Genomic DNA, 20,703 nt, shown 5'->3' on the forward strand with positions numbered 1-20,703 from the left:
AGTCGGGAAGTTCTTGGCGCGAAACCGCAGGCCCCGCCCGAGGATCTGCGTCGGGCACGGCACCGGCTGAGCGGTAGCGCAGCAGCTACTGCCACTCCCCACACCAGCCCCCCGGAGAGCTCGCCGCTGCCCACCGCCTCCAATCATTACCCTGCGTGGAGCGCCTTAAATATGCAGAGGCGCGTCACGTCGTGTGGATCGGGAGCAATCCGCAGGGAGCAATCCAGTATCTATATAAATGTTGCCGGGGTAGGCCGAGAAGGGTTAAAAGGCTGGAGAAGAGAGAGGTGGGCGGGGGTCTACACAACCCGGGTGAGCGCAGCCCTCGTTGGCAAGCCGGTGAGTTGCTCCTCTCTTTGCCCTCCCTCGCTGCTTCTGTCGAAGGAGTGCTGACCCAGGGCGGTGGGAGGTGCTCGGCGCGAGCGGTCCTGAGGCAGCCCTCACCCCCGCAAGGAGGTGGCATTTTGGCCCGGGAGCCATCCGACTCAGGAAAAAGTCCTGAGCTCGCGGGTCTCTATGAAGGCACGTTCCCTAAGGGCGCGTGGTCACTGAGATCCTCCGCTGCCCCTCTGCTTGTAGAGCGAAGCCCCTGGTAAATCTCAGTTTTGGTCCCCAGGCCCCCGGGCCCTTTCCGGACAGAACAGGTGAGCACTGCGCCCCGCAGCTCCGGCGCTTCCTGCGCTTAGAGCGGCCCGTCCCCCGCAGGCTCGCCATGTTACCGTGGGGGCTGAGCTGCCTGTCCGCGCTGGGGGCGGTGGGCACCGCGCTCCTGGGCGCGGGCCTGCTACTCAGCCTGGCGCAGCACCTCTGGACTCTCCGCTGGACGCTGAGTCGGGACCGAGCCTCTGCCCTGCCCCTGCCCAAAGGCTCCATGGGCTGGCCCTTCTTCGGGGAAACGCTGCACTGGTTAGTTCAGGTGAGCACTCGGTCGTTTCCGCACCTTGTTCTTCTCTGTCCCCCACTGCCTCTCAAGGTTCCCAGGGCTCGTAGCCATTCTCCTTCTGTCGCCCAGGGCTACAGGGAGCATATACAGCCCTCCCCTCTACCCAGCTTCTCCCTCGAAGGGACCGTGTGTCACTGGCGTTCTCTCCAGCACAACCTAAGACCCGATGCCACGCAGGGATGAACAGAGGGGTTCTAGGGCCCTATGTCCTGCCACCATTGAATCGGGAGTCAGGGGCACGTCTCAGCCATGGGCTATTTGGCAGTCAGGTCCCCATTCTAAGCCTCTGTTTCCCCATCTCACCAATGGGAAGGGGAGCATGTACATCCCCGTAGGGTAGTCAGTCGCGAGGCACCTTTGAGACCGTTTTGTAAAGAATAAGATGCCAGCCTGGAGCAGGAGGTTTTTATCAAGAGGCAGTTGGGATCCCTGGGCTAGTTTCGCAGCCGAGACCCAGTGGCCCCATCCCTCTTCGCTCCTGGCTCGCAGGGCTCGCGCTTCCACAGCTCTCGCAGGGAGCGCTACGGGACGGTGTTCAAGACGCACCTGCTGGGCAGGCCAGTGATCCGCGTGAGCGGCGCGGAGAACGTGCGCACAGTCCTGCTGGGTGAGCACCGCCTTGTGCGTAGCCAGTGGCCGCAGAGTGCGCACATCCTTCTGGGCTCGCACACTCTGCTCGGCGCGGTTGGAGAGTCGCACCGGCAGCGGCGGAAGGTGAGCCCAAAACAGAAGCGGCCGTCGGGACGTCGGACCCGCGGCTTCTGAGCGGCTGCCGTGGGCCAGGCCGGGGCGAGGTGTTAGGCATACACTGTGAACCTGACCAGGGCCCCTGACAAGTGGGTGGCATTGGGTTGGTAGTCCCTTACCTTCTCCGGGTTTGGCTTATAAGGCCAGGACTGGGACTTAAAGATCCTTGCATCTTCTATCTTATGCGACTCTGATGCCAGAACCGACGGAAATTCAAACTCAGTGTTAGGGACGACTTCCTGGAGTAGGTGGCCCCTGGAGCCTGGATGGAGAGGAGGCACTGTGTACATCAGACAAGAACTAGAGGGAATGGCGAGAGCAAAACCCAACACATTTGGGTCCGGGTCGCTTAGAAGAGGAAGAAGGGGCCGAAATTGGCCTCTTGGCTCCGCTGGAGTCGTGGAGCAGAGGAAACCGGACGGCTGGCAGGGCTGACCCTGTGCGTTCCCCTCAGATCCTGGCTCGAGCGTTCAGCCGTGCGGCACTGGAGTGCTACGTGCCTCGCCTGCAGAGGGCGCTGCGGCGGGAGGTGCGCTCCTGGTGCGCGGCCCGCGGGCCGGTCGCAGTCTATGAGGCCGCTAAAGCGCTCACCTTCCGCATGGCCGCGCGCATCCTGCTGGGGCTACGGCTAGACGAGGCGCAGTGCTCTGAGCTGGCCCGGACCTTCGAGCAGTTCGTGGAGAACCTGTTCTCCCTGCCCCTCGATGTGCCTTTCAGCGGCCTGCGCAAGGTACTGCCGCCCCGCCCGCCCCAGACCTTCCCTTTGAGGCTCCCTTGGTGCGCCATAGGCATCACCTCTGCTGGGAGATGGAGGCTCTGCCTAGTGTGGGGAGGCGGCATGGTGGCGGTGGGCCTTGGGGCTGGTCTCTGTCCTGACTCGCTGTGTGAGCCGGGGCGGGCCACACACCCTCTCTGGACCACGCCTGGCGGGACGAGCTCCAGCCCCAGCAGCCGCGGGCTTCCCGACGTTGGGTCTCGGTGGCGGGAGCCCAGCCAGTCGCCCCGGCCCCTCCCCAGAGCGGCGCCTCCAGGCCCGGCCTGCAGCGCCTCTTTGGAAGCCCCGTGGCTGGGCAACGGATGGGAGCACAAGGGCCGCAGACACGCCCCCGGCCCAGGCCGGCGCCAGCCGGGGTTGGAGAGGGGTGGGTGTCGGCTCAGCGCCCGCGGCCCCAGGCCCGCTAGTTTCCGGATTAGAGAACCATGGCCTCTTCAAACTTCAGAGCAATGGGCCGGACTTAGAGAGCAACTGATCTGGGGCTTCTTACTGTGCCAATGTCCTGGTTTTCATTCACCCAATTAAAAATAATAGTTATGTGTAAAGGGACCTGATATATGGACCGATTGCCTCGGGTACGTTTTTCTGATTTAATCCTCCTCAAAATATTATTCTCATTTAATTGATGAAGAAACTGAAGCTCCAAGAGGTTAAATGACTTGCCCAAGATCACACAGCTAGTAGGGGCAGAGGCAAGATTTGACACCTCCCCACCCCATCTCCGTCTCCCCCGGTAAGAAGCCGATGTGCTCAAAATGCTTCCCCTGGCAGATGCTTTCTCACTGTGCTTGCTCCCTGAACTCTGGGGGACCACCCCAGCCCTCCTGGCTATCCCTTTTTACAAAGGCTAATGTTTAGAACTTCCAGTAGTGTTCTTTAAGCCAGAGCTTTCCTGAGTACATCAAGGTGTCCCTTCCTCTCTGCACCGGTGCCAACCGCCCCTGCAGGCAGGAGAAGGGCGGTGGGCTAACTCCCAGGCTGGGTAATCTGCCAAGCACAGACACTTGAAGCTGCGTGACCCTGGACAATTGCTTGACCTCTCTGAGCCTCAGCATCCTCCCCTTAGGAGGACAGTAAACTGTTTGCCTTGCTCCAAAGAGGGGCTTGTGATCATCAAGAGAGAATGGTGTATGAGGGTAAAGGACAAATTCCTGAGCCTTTATATTGAGTCCCTTCTACAATGTGGAGCTGAGCTGGGAATCTGTTAACGCTAGCTTTCAGCAGAGCCAGACCAGCACTGGGAAGATGTGGGGGGTAGGTGTCCAGGGCTAGCCCCCTCTGCCTTCCTACCCCGACTCCCTTGTCTCCCCACACATCAGGGCATTCGGGCCCGGGACCAGCTGCATCGGCACCTGGAGGAGGCCATTGCACAGAAGCTTCTTGAAGACAAGACTGCTGTGGAGCCAGGCGATGCCCTCGATGGGATCATCCACAGCACTAGGGAACTGGGCCATGAGCTCTCAGTGCAGGAACTGAAGGTATGTGGCCGGATTTCTCCTCCCCTCTTTTGCATGTATAGCAGGTCTCTACACACAGGCTGAATCCCTGGAACAACAGAGCAACATCCTGTTTGGCCCCACTTGGAGCCACAGACACTCCTCAGGGTGAGGGAAAGAGGAGACCTGGGTCCAGTCCTGGCTCAGCCGCACCCCCTACCTCTGTGGCTTTGGGCCAAGCGAAGGCATGAATCCTAGGCCCTCCCTTACAGCCTCTGGCAGCAAACAGCTCTCCTCTTCCCCACTTCCCTGTCACTTCATGCTTTCGCCTCTGCAGTCTGCCTGCCTATGACGCTTTGTTCACCCCTTTTCTCTACAAATCCTAAGGGTTCAGGGTCAAATTCCACAATTCCTTCAAGTGTCCCCTTTCCTCCCCAAATCTACGCATCCATGAGCCAGCTCGGCACCTGGTACCTCGGGTACTGGTCTGTTTTGCCACTGAGCATCTACTGGAGAATTAGAAACTGCCACCCCCTCCCCCATGTATGCATAGAACACATGCAGTGGAAGTAAGGAGGGGAGCTTTGGAATGACCCCTGGGCCCACCTGCTCGAGAACCCAAAAAGGAATGTAGCGGCTGGGGGAGGGGGGGGGCAGCGGGCAGGGGAGTTAGAAATGGAAACACTTCATCCCTTCCATCAGCAGCTTTCATCCTTTCTCTGACACTCATTTTCCCACTAGCGAGCCACTGAGCCTGAGTGTCTTCTCTGAAAATGGGACGAACAATCTCTTTCCTAACTTCTGGGTGGTTGTGAAGTCTGGAAGAGTCAAGGGGTTAGAAGTAGATGAGCAGGGTGCTGGTGAGTCGTGGGGGACCCGGCAGATAGGAATAGTTCTAGGCTGGGAAGGGGAGTGGTATGGAAAGACGTGGACACTCCCTCTGCCTTGGCAGAGCTGGGGAGGGCATGACAACACTGTCCAGGTTCTCAGGAAGGGACCCACTAGCCAGAAATCTTCAGTTCTGGCTGGTCAGGAAGGACCTTGGAGCCCCAGGGTCTCCGTCCCAGCTCCCCATCTTCTCCAGAACAGCCAGTTAGCCTTGGATCAGCTCATTCATTCCACAAGCAGATTCTACCTATTCAGTGCCAGACTCTATACAATGAGCAAACATAGCCTCTGCTGGAGAGGAGGGCACTGCATTCACCCTGTGATCACATCCATCAGGGTGTAAACACACACCTGCTGCTGCCAGGAAGGAAGACACCATACCAGGAGTTGGGAGGAGGGCACAGGCAGGCAGTGAGGACTGGGGCCTGGATAATGAAGCCTCCAGACAGTGCAGATGGGGAAGCAGTGCAGTCACTCACTGGGACCACCACTAAGCGGGAAGAGGACCACGATGCTCACTTTGGTGCCAGGCTGCTGCTTCTGCTGCTGCAGGTGCCTTGGTTAATTCCGCAGCAGTCCCGGTCAGGAGGGCCAGCTGCATTGTTGGCAACACTGCATGGTTAAGAGTGCTGGACTCCTGGCCCCGACTACTGGGCTTGGTGACTGAAGGGACCTTGGGCACCTCTCAGAACCTCAGTAAAACGGGCAGAAACTGTGCCACACACACTGCGGGTGAGAATCCAATGACTTAATTCACTTAAAGCACTAAGAACACTACACCAAAAAAGTTCTGGCATTATCTATGGGAACCTCCCAAGGCTATCTGTGGTTTCCCCAGGTGGCGGACTTGGGATTCAGTCCACTCCCAGACCCTCCCAGGTAGCCGTGCCTCCGAGCACTCTGCGATCTGGCCTGTGCGCAATGGCAAATGTGGGGGCCCCTGCACCACAGCCTGAGAACCGGCTAATGGAGACAGCGCCCCTGGGCTGTCTTGCAGGAATCAGCTGTGGAGCTCCTCTTCGCCGCCTTCTCCACCACGGCCAGTGCCAGCACGTCCCTCGTCCTGCTACTCCTGCAGCACCCCGCAGCCATCGCCAAGATCCAGCAGGAGCTGGCGGCACAGGGGCTGGGGCGCGCGTGCGGCTGCGCGCCGGCGGCCTCGGGGGGCGGCGCTGGGCCCCCGCCCGACTGCGGTTGCGAGCCCGACCTCAGCCTGGCGGCGCTGGGCCACCTACGCTACGTCGGCTGCGTGGTCAAGGAGGTGCTGCGCCTCCTGCCGCCGGTGTCCGGGGGCTATCGGACAGCCCTGCGCACCTTCGAGCTCGACGTAAGTGCGCCGCTCGCCCGCCCCGCCTTGCAGCCGGCCGCTGGGAGGTGGGGTAGGGGTTAGGACGGCGCTGTCTCCTTTTCCCTTTTCCCGGCCTCCTGGAAAATGGGCTGAATCCGATCACGTTTCCCGGAACCACGGTTGAGGACGCAAAGCAAGGTTAGGGCCCCCGGGCTATGTGCTAAATTGCTTCAGTCGTGTCCGACTCTTTGCGATCCCATGGACTGTAGCCCTCCAGACTGCTCTGTTCACGGAATTCTCCAGGCAAGAATAGTGGAATGGGTTCCATTTCCTCCTCCAGGGGATCTTCCCAACCCAGGGATGGAACCCACGTCTCGCGTCTCCTGCATTGGCAGGTGGGTTCTTTACCACTAGCGCCACCTGCGAAGATTTTGACTGCTGTCTGGGTAGTCAACTCAGTTAGAGGCCAGTTTTAGAATAAAATCATCCTTTTCTCTGCCCAGCACTCCCCTTTCAGCCAGTGAGCCTGGGTAGTGCACAAAGAGCCGCCCACTCTGTCCTGTGCTCCATTTCTCTGGCTCTCTCACAAGATAAAGGGACCAATCATTGCTACCTGTCCAGGGTTCTGGCTGAGGCCAGGTTCCAGGAAAACGGGATTATTAAAATATGGGTAGTGATCTGGTTGGCTTGAGCGGGGCAAGAAAGTTAAGGTTTAGGCCCGGCTCCGTCTCTGTATGACCTTGGCTAATTCCCTTCTCACTCTGGGCCTCAGTTTGCTCTCTGGAGGGAAGCTGCCTTGGTCCCTTCCAACTTTAACTCGGGGAAGGGGAACGCTAACGCTGCCAAACTGAGGGTGTTTGCCGCTGCACCTCCCCACCCCCAGCCCGATCCCTGGGCAGCTCCAGGCAGAGTGGGCACCTTCTCCCCTTCGCCTTAAACAGCCAGTATCCCCATTGCATGCCAGAGTTTGAGAGGATGAGATGACTGGATGGCATCACGGACTCAAAGGACATGAATTTGAGCAAACTCCTAGAGTTGGTGAAGGACAGGGAAGTCTAGCATGCTGCAGTCCACAGTGTGGCAAAGAGTCAGACACGACTTAGCAACTGAACAAGAGAAAGAGATTCTGCCCTTGAGGCGCTGTTGTGGAGAGAAAGAGGGGCAGAGCCAGCAACTTCATCACAAACTGGTGTGAAGAAGAGAGTGACCTCTAGCTGAATGATACCAAAACATTTTGGGAACTGGCATTTGAACTGGAGCAGTGAAAGGTTCAGATGGGGACCACATGTCACCAAGACGGCGTGGTCCAAAGGTAGGTGGGTTAGTGAGGTGTTTAGTAGTGTCTGGGATGCTGAATTTTGGAGTTCAGACACCACTGAGCAGGCCTGGGGTGCAAGACGTAGGGAAACCAAGGTAGAAGAGCACTGGACCGCCGGAGTGAATAGGGGTGGGGTCTCAGCCAGATGGGAAAACTGAGGCCTAGAGAGGAGAGGGCACGCCTTGATGATTTCAAGATTTTCTATTTGCCTGTTGAGAGCAAGGCTCTCCTGAAGCCTGTTCGAGCAAGGAAGCCGGATAGTCGGGGCTGGAAGACCTCTCAAAAGTGGAATAGTTGAAAAAGAGGTGAGCTGAGGGAACATGAAAGCCTTCATCATTTTAAGCTTCCTTCCAACAATTTAATCCTCACATGCACCTTCTCAGAGTGTGGCTACTGGATCTGAAGGTTATGTACAGCTCATGGCTAGTGAGTACAGAGAGGCAGTTTTCAGTTGAGTGTAAAGAGCTGAAAAATTGAGATGACCGTAAAGGAGCTGTCGTTTGCTTTGCTCTGACGCAGGCAGCTGGTACATGCAGGACTCGAATTTAGGTCTCCTAATGTGAGAAGAAAACAGAGAAAACAGTGAACAGTAACAGAGTACACTCACTGACCACTAATACATATGTCAGACCCGTTATTTGAGTCCTCACAACAAAGCGGGCATTTTTGGTCTCACTTGATCACTTAAGAAACTGAGACTCAGAGATGATGTAGCCAACGTCACACAGCTCACCAGAGAAGGAGCTGAAACAGACGGGAATGCAAAGCAGTATCCTAGTTTCCGGTTAAGACGCACGTCCCTGCCCGTTTGGAAGCCTGTTTGATGAAGGATCGGTTAGGGCTGGGTTTCCGGGTGCCTGGTGGTCAGGCGGGTCTCCTCACCTCCCCGCAGGGCTACCAGATCCCCAAAGGGTGGAACGTGATGTACAGCATCCGAGACACGCACGAGACGGCCGCAGTGTACCGCAGCCCGCCGGAGGGCTTCGACCCAGAGCGCTTCGGCACTGCGGGCGACGATGCACTGGGCGCCGCCGGCCGCTTTCATTATATCCCGTTCGGCGGTGGTGCGCGCAGCTGTCTTGGCCAGGAGCTGGCGCAGACCGTGCTCCAGCTGCTCGCGGTGGAGCTGGTGCGCACGGCGCGCTGGGAACTGGCCACGCCTGCCTTCCCCGCCATGCAGACCGTGCCCATCGTGCACCCGGTGGACGGGCTGCAGCTCTTTTTCCACCCTCTTGCGTCTCCGGCGGCGCAGGATGGGCAACGCCTCTGACTTGCTGCGCTGTGGAACCTGGCTTGGCCAGCGGCTGCGGCGCGCTTGCGGCGCCGCCCATCTGCCGTTCTCCAATGCCGGGTCCGGCGCGCTCTCATTCATCAGAAGGTTACTGAACGCAGCTCTGTGTCCGACTCTGAGGGAGGAGACTCATGAACCACCGCCACCGCACTTGGTGAAGCGTCCTGGCTGGTGGGATGGTGCCTCCAGCACTTCGCGCCCTTAGGAGGAAAGGTGGTGGCCCAAGTCTCTTATGCCTTTCCCAGGATTTCAAAGCAGGGATGGTGGAAAAATTTCCCCTAGGATTCAAGCTGGGGAGGAGGCATGGGTCGTGGGGAGGTGGGGTGGGGTGGGCCGTCGAATGAGGGAGGGCCCGCAACTGTAGCGAGGAAGCGGGGACGCCAGGAGGGCATATCTGGCCTGGCTTTGGGCCATAGGAAGACACTGAGAAGGCGCCCAACGGAAGGCCCTCAGGCAGCTGGCCTCCGCTAGGTGCGCCCTGGCCACTCTGCCTGTCTCGGCAGAAACCCAGAATTGCGGGCGCTTTCAGGGCTCTAAACAGGATCAACAGTTCCGGATTCTACTGGCGATTTCTTAAAAGAAAAATTCCTAGTTCAAGAACGCATATAATCTTTCCATTTATACAGGAGAGAATAGGTACACTGAGAGGATTCTAAGGCTGGATTATTTTCATGGGAGGTTGAGACATAATCAGAGAGGTTTGGGGTATTTGTACCCAAAACAGGAAGGCCGAGAAATCGTTTCCTGGCAGTAGTTGAGTGAGAAGGCTGCAGCTTAGCTGGGCAGCTGCTCCTCAGTGGGAAAGTGGGATGGAGCTGGCAGAGACTCAAGAAAGACCCCCTCCCCAGAAGGGCCTGCCCTTCATATACCCAGAGAGGGGCTAGGAACTGGACAGCCTGGGGCCCAGGCTGCTGGAAACTCTTGAGCATAGCCCCAGGGAACTGAGCTACAGATTATCTCCAAGATGATAGCTGACTGCAGGGACGCCCTGGTTTACTGCTTCAACCTCCTTCATTACAAGCAGAGACTGAGGCCGGAGATTAGACCACTCAGCCAGTGCTCTCCTCCACCCCATCCCTTACCCCCTGCTCCAGTCTCTGGCCTGTGGCCACCATGTAGCTCTTGGCCTTTTATCCTTTCATAGTGATCCCTAGGTTCCAACACAAAAGTTCCCAACAGTGCTTAAATCTAAACCAAGAGCCTCCTTTTTTCCTAACACGCTGTAACCTGCTGCCCACCTTCGGACAGGCTGGGGGCAGTTGAACATGATGGGTGAGCCAGAGAAGTTGCCTCCAAGTCCTGAGCTGACCCCTTAGTGAACCAGAAGGAACCAGAAAGTGCCCTCCTGACCTTAGGCTTAAGGTGGATCCTGGGGCCAGAAGGGAAGGGGAGGCAGCAGGCTTAGGCAGGGCCCAGTAGCTCAGGAGCAGGAGCACAGCGGGCCCTTCTGAGCTCAACTGACACAGTCATAACCCCATCTGCAACAATTCATCACCCACGGCTGACCACAGGCCCTGGCGCCATGGGATCTGCAGGCAGGCGCCAGAGCCACAGAGCCGGTGAAAGTGGTAGATCTGAGGCCTGCCCTCAGGGTGCTCCTGACGCTTCAGAGACAACATCTCATCTCAGAAGCTCCACTAGGGTGAGGTGGTGGGAAGACCAGGGCTTGGGGTTGATTCTGATTTGAGGAGAGATAGATGCGGCGGGGCTCTCAGAAGCCTGGACTTCCCAGGTTCCAAGATACCTGATTTACGTGCTGTGTGGTCTGTACTAAACTATAAGCCTCTGAAAGGGCAGCTTCAGTTTTACTGTGACTTCCTAGTGATACATCGACTCATCATTTCAAGGAAAATCAGAGCTCTTGCTTCTGATTCTCTGAGTAAGGGGCAGATACGATTCTTACCCTCTTGGACTTGGTGTGCTCGCAAAGGAAAGAGACAGTAAATAAACTAACAAACGAGCAAGAATAATTCTGATGATGGTAGAGCTGTTTCGAGAATAAAACAGGGCTGTCATACAGAGTGCCTGGCGGCTCTGCTGGGGGCTGGAAAGAGTGGCATTCGACTTTGGAAGGAACCAGCCAGGGGTGTCCGGGGATAGAAGAGCCCCAAGCAGAGAGTACAGGAGGTTTAGAACCGAAGGGGTGGGAATCTGCTCAAGACGAGGGAAGAAAGTGTTGACGGGAGAAAAGTGGGGGAGGGGTGCTTCAGCTGACCTCAGTCAGGAGCTCACCTCCCCGCCCAGCAAAAAACTACTCCCTACCCCTGCCAACCCTTACCATCAGTCTGTTTTGTAAACATCTTAGAAACATTATTTTGTTTTCCAGCTAACGAAGCCCTCTCTCTACCCACCAGCACCCAAGAAAGCCTGGTAAGGTTTCTAGGTCAAAGTTCTTATTGGGTTGGTCATTTACCGACCCTTTCCCTCTTCAAGATGATCTTTAGTGCTCTTCACTATCCCATTTAATCCTTTCCCCTGGTCGCCCACGCGGGTCTGAATGGCAGATAGAGTAAAACATTTTTCCCCTTTGTGGCGATTTCCAGCGGGCAGGCCCCGCTCATCTTGTGACCCGGCGCGCGCTGAACTTGGCGAGATGGCCCTGCAGAGTTCACTCAGATGTCACGGTCCGGCCCGCAGGGGTCACAGGCGGGTCAGGCCGGAGGACTGGGACTGGGCCCCAGGTCACGCCCCCGCTGGCCAGCTTTGCTCACCGGCCGGAGGCACCGTCCAGAAAGGGGCGGGCCTAGGGTTTCTGAGAATTACCTCCAGCGCGTCTCGCCCGGTTCCAGCCGGTGCCCCCAAGTGGTCTGTCACTGTTTACAGTTGTCAGTTCATTTGAAGAAACGATTGTGGGCGAGACCCTTCCCTGGAGCCTCTGAAACACCAGTGTAGGGTTATGGTGAACCGCCGATTCTCCGAAAGACATCCTGGGGCTAGCCAGGCGTGGAACGTTTCTGCGAGCGTGAGGTCCCGGCGACTCCGCAGACATTGCTGGACCCGCCCGGTTGGGGGACCACGCGGGAAGGTCTTGTATTTAACTTAACAGCTCTCGGGATCAAAGTGTTTTCCATCTCCAAGGGACGCTTTCCAAGGCGTGAGACTCGCTCCTGTGAGAGCCGCTTTTCGGCTTTAAACAAACTTATACATTATTGTTTCGTTTTCGGCGCGGCTGGTGGGTTCAGCGTTGAAACCGAGGGAGCGAATGGCCCTGACTGGTCCGAGGAAGTTCGGATCCTGTCCCACTGGCTCGACAGGGTTGGAAACGGGGAGCGCACGTGCGCTTCTCGCAGTGTCCGAGCTCCAGGCTGTGGCTGCAGGAGCGGCCAATCGTATAGGTGGGCAATGGCCAGAAGACCCACTTCCCAGTCAGGATTCTCTCAACACTCTTAATCAGCGGCCGGTAGAGGCCTGGGTTTAGGACCCAGCACCCCCTCTCCTCTGGGTGGGTTTCTGCCGGGTGGGAGCTGGAGAGCCCAGGTCACCCTGGTAAGGTAGCCTAGCCGGGGGTAGGGAAGAGTGTGTGCAACCTTAGCCTAGCCGAAGGCAGCCCAGCCTGGGGCTGGGAAAGGTATGTGCAACCATAAGCCACTTTTGGAAACTCACAACTACCTGTAGGTGTAGACTGGTCAGGAAAGATCACCTTCACATCAAGGAGGAGGAAACGGGCTCAAGGATGTGCGGTGACTTGCCCAAGATCATTCAAGTAGAGATGGATCCGGGACTCAGAGCCCAAACTCTGGGCTTTCCATCCATCCTCCTCATCTGTGTCTTTATCCTGCGAGGATTAAGGACCCTCTTCCCTTCTGCCTAGCTGGAGCTGCTAACCCCAGGGCCCTCGGAATCCAGCTTTGGCCGGATTGCAGAGCGCTGTTTGCCACTGAGCCGCAGATGAATTGTCCCTGCGGTCCCGGGCTAGGGAGTCAGAGTCAGGGCTCAGACTTGAGCAGGGTTGCACCTGGAGTCCTGGGGATCTGGAGGCTCTCTTGAACCTTTAAGTAGGACCTTCCAAGACTTCATGATGTGAGCCTCGAGGGGTTTGGGGATCTGGGAATTAGTGGTCAGCCGGTCGTGAATCCCCGCCAACTCTCACTTGGGTCCTGGCTCTGGGCTCTTCTGTGGGGTCTCTGGAAGAGTCAGGAGGCCTGCGTTTTGCTCCGCCTTCTGGATCTCAATTTCCTCACCTGCGGGACAAGGCAGCTGAAGATCCCTGAACGCACTCCCCTTTACTTCCTCTGCAGGTGGAAGGGGGCCCTGTAAAACAGAAAGCGGGTGCAGGAAGCTCTGGGCTGGGACCTCCCGTCGGACCCAGCGGGAGAGATTCCGAAGACACCGCCAGGGAGCCCGGGGCGTGGAGTTTCCGCTCCCCGGAGCCCCTGCCGCCGTCCGGGAGCCCCGCACACTTTGTATGGGGGCAGCAGGCTGCTCCTAGCCCCGCGCCCCAGGAGGCGCGCTCCGAGAGAAGCCGCCACGGCGCCGCCTCTGCCTCGGCGCGGAACAAACGGTTAAAGATTTGGGCAGCGCCTCGCGGGGGGAGGAGCCAGGGGCCCAATCCGCAATTAAAGATGAACTTTGGGTGAACTAATTTGTCTAAGGTAACGTGGGCAGCAACCTGGGCCGCCTATAAAGCGGGCGCGCGGCGGGATTCAGAGCGCTGAGGGTGGCGGCAGGTGGCGCGGAAGGTCGCGGCGCGCCATGGGGCTCCCGGCACTGCTGGCCAGTGCGCTCTGCACCTTCGTGCTGCCGCTGCTGCTCTTCCTGGCCGCGATCAAGCTCTGGGACTTGTACTGCGTGAGCAGCCGGGACCGCAGCTGTGCCCTCCCTTTGCCTCCCGGAACGATGGGCTTCCCCTTCTTTGGGGAAACACTGCAGATGGTGCTACAGGTAAGGGAGCTTGGGGCGGGATTGGACGATTCTCCCGAGCCCGACTCGGTTCCAGACTTCCACTGAAGCGCCCCCCGGGAGGGAGGTGACTGGGGCTAGGATCAGGACTGGCGGGAGGCTCGGCGCTCCCCGGCGCCCCCTCACGCCCGCTTACTCCTCCGCTTTCCTCTCGCAGCGAAGGAAGTTCCTGCAGATGAAGCGCAGGAAATACGGCTTCATCTACAAGACGCATCTGTTCGGGCGGCCCACGGTGCGGGTGATGGGAGCGGACAACGTGCGGCGCATTTTGCTCGGAGAGCACCGGCTGGTGTCGGTCCACTGGCCCGCGTCAGTGCGCACCATCCTGGGTTCTGGGTGCCTCTCTAACCTGCACGATTCCTCGCACAAGCAGCGCAAGAAGGTGAGGGAGGGGTGGCGGCGCCTGGACAGGAAGTGGGACCCGATTCGAGTAAGGGGTTCGGGCAGAAAGGTGCTGGGCGAGCGCCAGCTGCATAAGGCATCGGCTGGGACCCTCTCAAACCCGGTGTGGCTTTCCCAGCCAGGAAGTGCCTTGGGTCTGGTGGGGTTGTAGATGTCTAGGAGACCCTGGAAGGCAAGAGGGGCGGGTGGGGCCGGGCTTTAATACTCTTCCCTCCTCGGAGTTCAGGTGATTATGCAGGCCTTCAGCCGCGAGGCGCTTCAGTGCTACGTGCCAGTGATCGCCGAAGAAGTGGGCAACTACTTGGAGCAATGGCTGAGCTGCGGCGAGCGCGGCCTCCTGGTCTACCCCCAGGTGAAGCGCCTTATGTTCCGCATTGCCATGCGCATCCTGCTGGGCTGCGAGTCCCGGCTGGCGAGCGGCGGGGAAGACGAGCAGCAGCTGGTAGAGGCCTTCGAGGAAATGACCCGCAATCTCTTCTCGTTGCCCATAGACGTGCCCTTCAGCGGACTGTACCGGGTAAGGGCGCCTTGTGGGGTTCGGAGCTAGGGCTCCGGGGGCGTGGGATCCGGACGTCTGCTCACCGCGGTGCGCTCTCTGCGCTCAGGGCCTGAAGGCGCGCGACCTCATCCACGCGCGCATCGAGGAGAACATTCGCGCCAAGATCCGCAGGCTGCCGGCGGCGGAGGCGGGCGGGGGCTGCAAAGATGCCCTGCAGTTGTTGATCGAGCACTCTTGGGAGAGAGGAGAGAGGCTGGACATGCAGGTAAGCCGCAGCTTCAGGAGCGGCACGGCGGAGTTTGATCCCCTGGCTTCCCAAAAGCAATTCCTAGGGTTTCCAAAGTGCGCGCAGAGGGGCCCAGGTTCCCAGAGTGAGAAGCCCTCCCAGACCCCAGGGACTGGACCCAGAGATTGAGATACCGGGTCTACAGAGCTCTGCGGAGAGGCCTCGTTGCCCATCCCTTTCAGGTTTTAAAGGGAAAGTTGGAATTTGCAAGATGTGAGTAATGTTGGGTGACTTTAATACAACTAACGCTTTTAAGAGTTCCAAAGAGAGTGGGAACTTACTGGCCTTTCCGGCTCTAGCTGAACTAAAGGGTCTTAGCATTTTGTTTAAATGGATTTTCTGTCAGTCGACTTTCAGCCCTTCTCATCTTCCCTCCTGAATCCTCAGTTCTATTCTGAGTAGTTGCTCTGTAAAATTGCATGCAGACTTGTCAAAACGTTGGTCTTAATCCACTTGTAGGCATTAAAGCAATCTTCAACAGAGCTTCTCTTTGGAGGGCATGAAACCACAGCCAGTGCAGCTACATCTCTGATCACTTACTTGGGGCTCTACCCACATGTTCTCCAGAAAGTTCGAGAGGAGCTGAAGAATAAGGTAGGGAAACTGGCAGTGGGGGTGGGGTGTTGGCATGAGTTGAGGGGGGGCTGGCTATTAGCTTAAAAACCTCAGCAGCTCTCTAGCCAAGTTCCCAATAGTTAAGTGTGCTGCCTTCCTTGAGTATCTGGGAAGTACAGGGCTAAGGGTGAGTGGGTTGGATGGTGGGAAAGATAATTAACTGTGTGAATAAGGAAGGAATCTTGAGCTGTGATCCCACTCTGGCAGGGTTCAACCTTGTGTTTCTTCTCCACTTTTGGTGGCTCCTTGGAGATTTTCGGACTTTCTTGGGTCTGTGTGTTCAAGGGCATGAATGGGAACCCCTAGGGGGTTGCGGTGGCATCCAGCAGCCTCGGTGGAGACTGGGGGATGGGGAGAAACTTGGTGGTTCTAACTGGTGAGCTGCATTATCTTGGAATTGTAAATAATGGTTTGGGCCCAGGGGTGGAGGCAAATGGTCACTAGCTGCTCCTTGTTCCCCCCACACTCTGGGATCAGGAGGCTCTTTGGGTCCAGCCGCCACTTAAGCCCTGTTTACGTCTGCTGGGCTGATTTTATTGGAGCGCAGAATAACCGTTCACTCTGTGTGACTGTTTTGATAGGGTTTACTTTGCAAAGGCAATCAAGACAACAAGTTGGATGTGGAAATTTTGGAACAGCTTAAGTACATTGGGTGTGTTATTAAAGAGACCCTTCGACTGAACCCCCCAGTTCCAGGAGGGTTTCGGGTTGCCCTTAAGACTTTTGAATTAAATGTAAGTTAAAAGTTCTCTCTCACCCGCCCCTACCTTTTGTGTAGTAGTTTTAAATCTCCGTTTGTTTCCTGTGCTTTGACTTACATTTCTTTTGATAACATTGCCCTGCCCCTGAATGTGTTTTTTTCTCTCTCCACCTCTCTTTCCTCCTTTTCTTTCAACTCAAAACTCCGCCAAGGATATAAGTGTTAGATTTTTTTTTTCCTGTTGACAGTTGAATTTCAGTTTGTCAGCCCTTTGGACATCATAATCTTTTGCAGGGATACCAGATTCCCAAAGGCTGGAATGTAATCTACAGTATCTGCGATACTCATGATGTTGCCGATATCTTCACCAACAAGGAGGAATTTAATCCTGACCGCTTTCTGCTGCCTCACCCAGAGGATGCATCCAGGTTCAGCTTCATTCCATTTGGAGGAGGCCTTAGGAGCTGTGTAGGGAAAGAGTTTGCAAAAATTCTTCTCAAAATATTTACAGTGGAGCTGGCCAGGCATTGTGACTGGCAGCTTCTAAATGGACCTCCTACAATGAAAACGAGTCCCACTGTGTATCCTGTGGACGATCTCCCGGCCAGGTTCACCCGTTTCCAGGGGGAAATCTGATGGGCCAGAAAGCCCAGACCTCAGACTTATTTGAAGTGTACATAGGCATTTTTACCTAGTGTCGTGTTGATTTGATTATATTTAATTTTTAAATGTATATTATAATATTTATGTGTCTCTTCTACAGTACCACAGTCTTTAAATATTAAAATAATGAATTTGGATAGTTTCCAAATAAAATAAAATCTGAAGGTGCTCGTCTTGCATTTAATATTCCTGTGGGAAAAAACTCACCGGTTTTATATTCATATATTTAACTAGATTTCTAATGTCTACAGGCATGACTTTGTCATCTGTGCCTATCTATTTTCTGGGAAGAAAAAACCTTACCTGTTTTTTTCTCTTAATAGTTATTAGAAAATATATATCATATGTGTGTGTCCAAAGGTAATTTAGTAAATTTTTCCATGATAGTTTATATTCTCTATTTGGAAAGCTATCAGAATTAATTTAAAAAATGAGAAGGGGTTTGCTTTACTTTAGAGAAAGTTGAATTTGAAAAGAGAACACTTTGAGTTGATCCTCTTCTAATATAACACTTTCATAATTAGTACATTTAATACACATAAATCTGTGGTACTGCATAGTGCTTGAACTGTTTTCTGAAATTAAAGTTTCAGGTAAGACAAAGTTATTGACTAAGACCCCAAATCACTGGCCTGCTTCCTTTACTCTGAAGTTGCATATGAAAACAGTATTGGAAAAGGCCAGTCTTTGGTTTAGATAAGCGAATCCAGGTTTTCTTTATTAAAAATGAGGCAGGAAGAGTAGATTTAGCAAACTGACAGATAAAGTTTTTATCTGTGCCAGGCAATAGGGTGTGAGCCTGACATGACTGATAAAATGGCCCAGTCATGACCCTGTGAACCTTGGCTAACCTCCGCGAAAGCGCAATTTTGTCACATTTCTGACCCTGGCATAGCCATGTTCTGAACTGAAGGCCAGACTCTCAATCCAGAAAGGTTAGCCTGGTGACTTGCTTATGCAAGCACATTTTCAGTTTTGAAATGGCACAATCTGCTTACTGAACCTCTGATGGCTTGTCGGTTTTGGACTTTAAAATTTTCATTACAATTTTAGAATCTGGCAACACTGCAGAAAAACTGGGTGGTCTAAATAGGTGTTTGAAAAGAATTCTGACTACAATGAGAGTTACATGTTCTACCTGACTTTAGTTTTTTAGGTGAAGCTTGGATTGTAACTTCAGTTGGAACCCTCTGATGTTTTAAGGGGTATTTACAGAATAATTTATAATACCTTATAATAACCTTATAATGCCTTTTTTTTAAATGAGAAAATACAGTTTTGTTGTTTGTTTTTTTTTTCCAGTCAAAGCTTTAGTTCCCTTGGTGTGCAAAGCTGACTCTTCCCCCCGTAACATTCACCCTGGATCATTCCAGTTAGGAACACACTAGCCTGAGGACATTATTTCAGATAATTTATCCAAGGTCATTTTTTAAGAGTTTCAATACTTCTCTTTTTGCCAGAGGACAGTCAGTGTTTCAAAACACCGTCTTAGGTGACTCCGTGAGCGTGTGTCTCTATGAGCGTAGTGCAGAAGGAAATTTGAGCCATTTTATCATATAATTTAATTTTTAAAATCTGCCTTTATTTTTTATCCCGAGAGCTTGGAGGAAAGTGCTTCTGGCTTGCATTTCCCAGAGCAATTAGCCTAATTATATTCATCGATTACAGAGTAGTACAGAAATTTATCTTGAAAATACATTAAAAACACAATCTTTGATAATGCGCTTAGTACTGAGTGAAGGCGGTTTCCATGTGTGTGAGTGTGAGGCAGGATTGATGTCTGTGGCTGCTGTGTGGCTTTAGATGGGTCAGGTCACGTGGTCTGGGCAGGTGTGTTTTACAGCCCAGGCTCCTATGGATCAGCGTCCATGTGTCACCTGGTGGAGAAGCGTTTCAGGAGGAGGAGGTCTGTGTGTTGTAGACGGCGGAAGTTGGGGGAGGCGGGGAGACCACTGTAAGAAAGGACTCTCTGGGGCTCCCAGGGGCCTGGCACAATGCTGTGCCCTCCTGGGCCTTGGGTGAACCTGCCAACTGGCCCTCTGTTTCCCCTTCCTCATGTACTTCCTGCCCTGGCAGCCTCCCATTCTCTCTTCAGTCAGGGGTATGGTGTCACCAAGGACAGAGTACTGTCAGGACTGGCATGTGAAGACTTCCAGCGTAGTCCATAAAGCAGGACATGCAATGGGATTGTAGCCTTCACCAGTGTAGCCCCAGGAGGCCCAGAGGGGCACTGTAACTTGCCCAGGGCCACCCAGGAAGTGGCAGAACCAGGAAGGACCTCCTGCTGCCTTTTCCTTCTTTTCCTCCCCACATCTAATAACACCTGCCTGATTTCTCTTTCTCTTACAGATAGCTAGGTCCAGGAGCGTCCACCTCCTAACTTCCCTTTGTGTCCCCCACCACCACTCTCTGTCCTGTGACAGTCCACATCAGGAGACTGCAGGCAACTGGGAAAATGGGAGCAGAGACAGGAAGTGGCTGCTCCTCCCAGAACCCGCATATTCTTGGAGGTTTCAGGGTGCTTTTTGCATCCTGCCACCCCCCAGAGGTCCACAAGGGGGCGGGCTTCTCCCTGCTATGCCAAGCTCAGCACCCAATGGTTCCCCCACCAGTGTCCATGAAATCCAGTGTCCACAGGCTCTGGGCCAGGGCCTCCTTTTACCCCAGACAGCAAAAGGCCACAATTACCCGTGGCTTAGCCTCAGTCTCAGGCCTGGTCACGGCTTTTAGGCCCCTCTGGGAGGGTCACCCTGGCTGGGTTGATCTTTGATCTCTACCATCTTTTGGTTTCAGAAGCAGCCACTATCCACTGTGAATCTAAGGTCAGCTGGCTCTGGTTTCGAGCCTTGTCCATGGGCTGCCTATGTTGCTTTCACCATCCCTGAAAAACGGCTCTCAGTTTTCTGGCAGTGGGGCCTATGCTTTTCAATGTATGTGTGCATACTAGCCAGTGTTCAGATGACCCTCACCAAGCCTAGAAGCCACCCCACAAAAGCACTGTGTGAGGAACCAGGAATGTTTATAGAGAGGTTGTGGGGGCCCCACCTTCCTTCCAACGGTGAAAGGACTGCTATAGTAAATACAGGTTCAGACCTGCTCTGAAGGACAGAGGAGGGTAAGCGAGAAGAAGGGAAATGTTAGTACCACATAAGGAAAACGTGAGACAACTAGAGCCCAAGACTTGACTCTGTATCAACTGCTCGGATCCTTATTTTACTTTGAAATGCAGATGAACTCCAATCTAGGGAGATGGGACATCCTGACAGCTTCTTTCAGAGGCATTCAGCAGTCCTTGGTGATCATTCCGCCGAAGCTCCGAGTCAAACGAGGTGGGACCTGGGGAGTCTGACGCGTGTCCTCAGAGAGACACTGAACCCCTATGCTGATGCTGGAAGACCTCTCTCCTGCCCTGTGACCTGGTGCTCGCGGCTCCCGAGTCCTGCATCTGCTCTCGCACCCCAAAACCTCTCACAGCTGTGCCATGCTGACCGTCCACTTGACCTGGCTTCTGGGGTAATGCTCTGAGATGTTCCCCAGTGCTCCCCGGTCTCCACGATGCTGCACGCTGACACTGGACTCTGCCCAACTGTCCTCTCTCTCCATCTCCTGAAAAGTTACTCACAGGTAGGCACTCTGTGTCATCACTGGAATCTTATAAATTCAGCCCATTCTTGTGTATCTCCCTGCCCTCCTCTGGAACACACTCACTCATAAGAGGTGTTCTTTGGGAGAGAACGTTTCCTGGGGCCAATCGACGCCATTCACCTTATGTCTCTCCAGCTTCACGGTGCCATGTTTTCCTTTGAAAAGTGAAACTTTCATCTTTGGAAAATCTCAGCAGCCGCAAGCTTACAAGGCTGTGGTTTAACAGCATGTCACATTCCTGAAACTGATGCTTCATGGGTTTTTGGCCAAACAAGCTTTCCTTCTTTTGAAGTAGAGTCAACTTGAGT

The 20,703-nt window shown here is 54.8% G+C and overlaps 2 protein-coding genes across 2 annotated transcripts; both read left to right on the forward strand.

Moving 5' to 3' along the window:
• The first annotated feature begins 580 nt into the window (after positions 1-580).
• CYP26C1 (cytochrome P450 family 26 subfamily C member 1) lies at positions 581-10,012 on the forward strand. The gene is made up of 6 exons (XM_086378620.1): positions 581-916; positions 1,433-1,657; positions 2,145-2,420; positions 3,785-3,943; positions 5,787-6,116; positions 8,288-10,012. Exons 1-6 carry the CDS (start codon positions 713-715, stop codon positions 8,663-8,665), a joined length of 1,572 nt encoding a protein of 523 aa, XP_086234746.1. The 5' UTR covers positions 581-712; the 3' UTR covers positions 8,666-10,012.
• A 3,324-nt stretch (positions 10,013-13,336) lies between these two features.
• CYP26A1 (cytochrome P450 family 26 subfamily A member 1) lies at positions 13,337-16,918 on the forward strand. The gene is made up of 7 exons (XM_086378619.1): positions 13,337-13,567; positions 13,743-13,967; positions 14,214-14,504; positions 14,593-14,751; positions 15,232-15,366; positions 15,969-16,121; positions 16,382-16,918. The coding sequence occupies exons 1-7, from the start codon at positions 13,379-13,381 to the stop codon at positions 16,721-16,723; spliced, it is 1,494 nt and encodes a 497-aa protein (XP_086234745.1). The 5' UTR covers positions 13,337-13,378; the 3' UTR covers positions 16,724-16,918.
• The last annotated feature ends 3,785 nt before the right edge of the window (positions 16,919-20,703 follow it).

This window comes from Bos grunniens, chromosome 26 (genome assembly GCF_055505025.1).
Source record: "Bos grunniens cultivar Pamir isolate PY7600 chromosome 26, Bosgru_T2T1.0, whole genome shotgun sequence".
Classification (NCBI taxonomy): Eukaryota; Metazoa; Chordata; class Mammalia; order Artiodactyla; family Bovidae; genus Bos; species Bos grunniens.

Bases quoted from the DNA above. Each gene is read 5' to 3' on its own strand.
- CYP26C1 (XM_086378620.1), top strand. From the start codon at position 713: ATGTTACCGTGGGGGCTGAGCTGCCTGTCCGCGCTGGGGGCGGTGGGC. The intron at 917-1,432 runs GTGAGCACTCGG...CCTGGCTCGCAG, and splicing joins CGCTGCACTGGTTAGTTCAG to GGCTCGCGCTTCCACAGCTC. The intron at 2,421-3,784 runs GTACTGCCGCCC...CCCACACATCAG, and splicing joins CTTTCAGCGGCCTGCGCAAG to GGCATTCGGGCCCGGGACCA.
- CYP26A1 (XM_086378619.1), top strand. From the start codon at position 13,379: ATGGGGCTCCCGGCACTGCTGGCCAGTGCGCTCTGCACCTTCGTGCTG. The intron at 13,568-13,742 runs GTAAGGGAGCTT...TTCCTCTCGCAG, and splicing joins CACTGCAGATGGTGCTACAG to CGAAGGAAGTTCCTGCAGAT. The intron at 13,968-14,213 runs GTGAGGGAGGGG...CTCGGAGTTCAG, and splicing joins CGCACAAGCAGCGCAAGAAG to GTGATTATGCAGGCCTTCAG.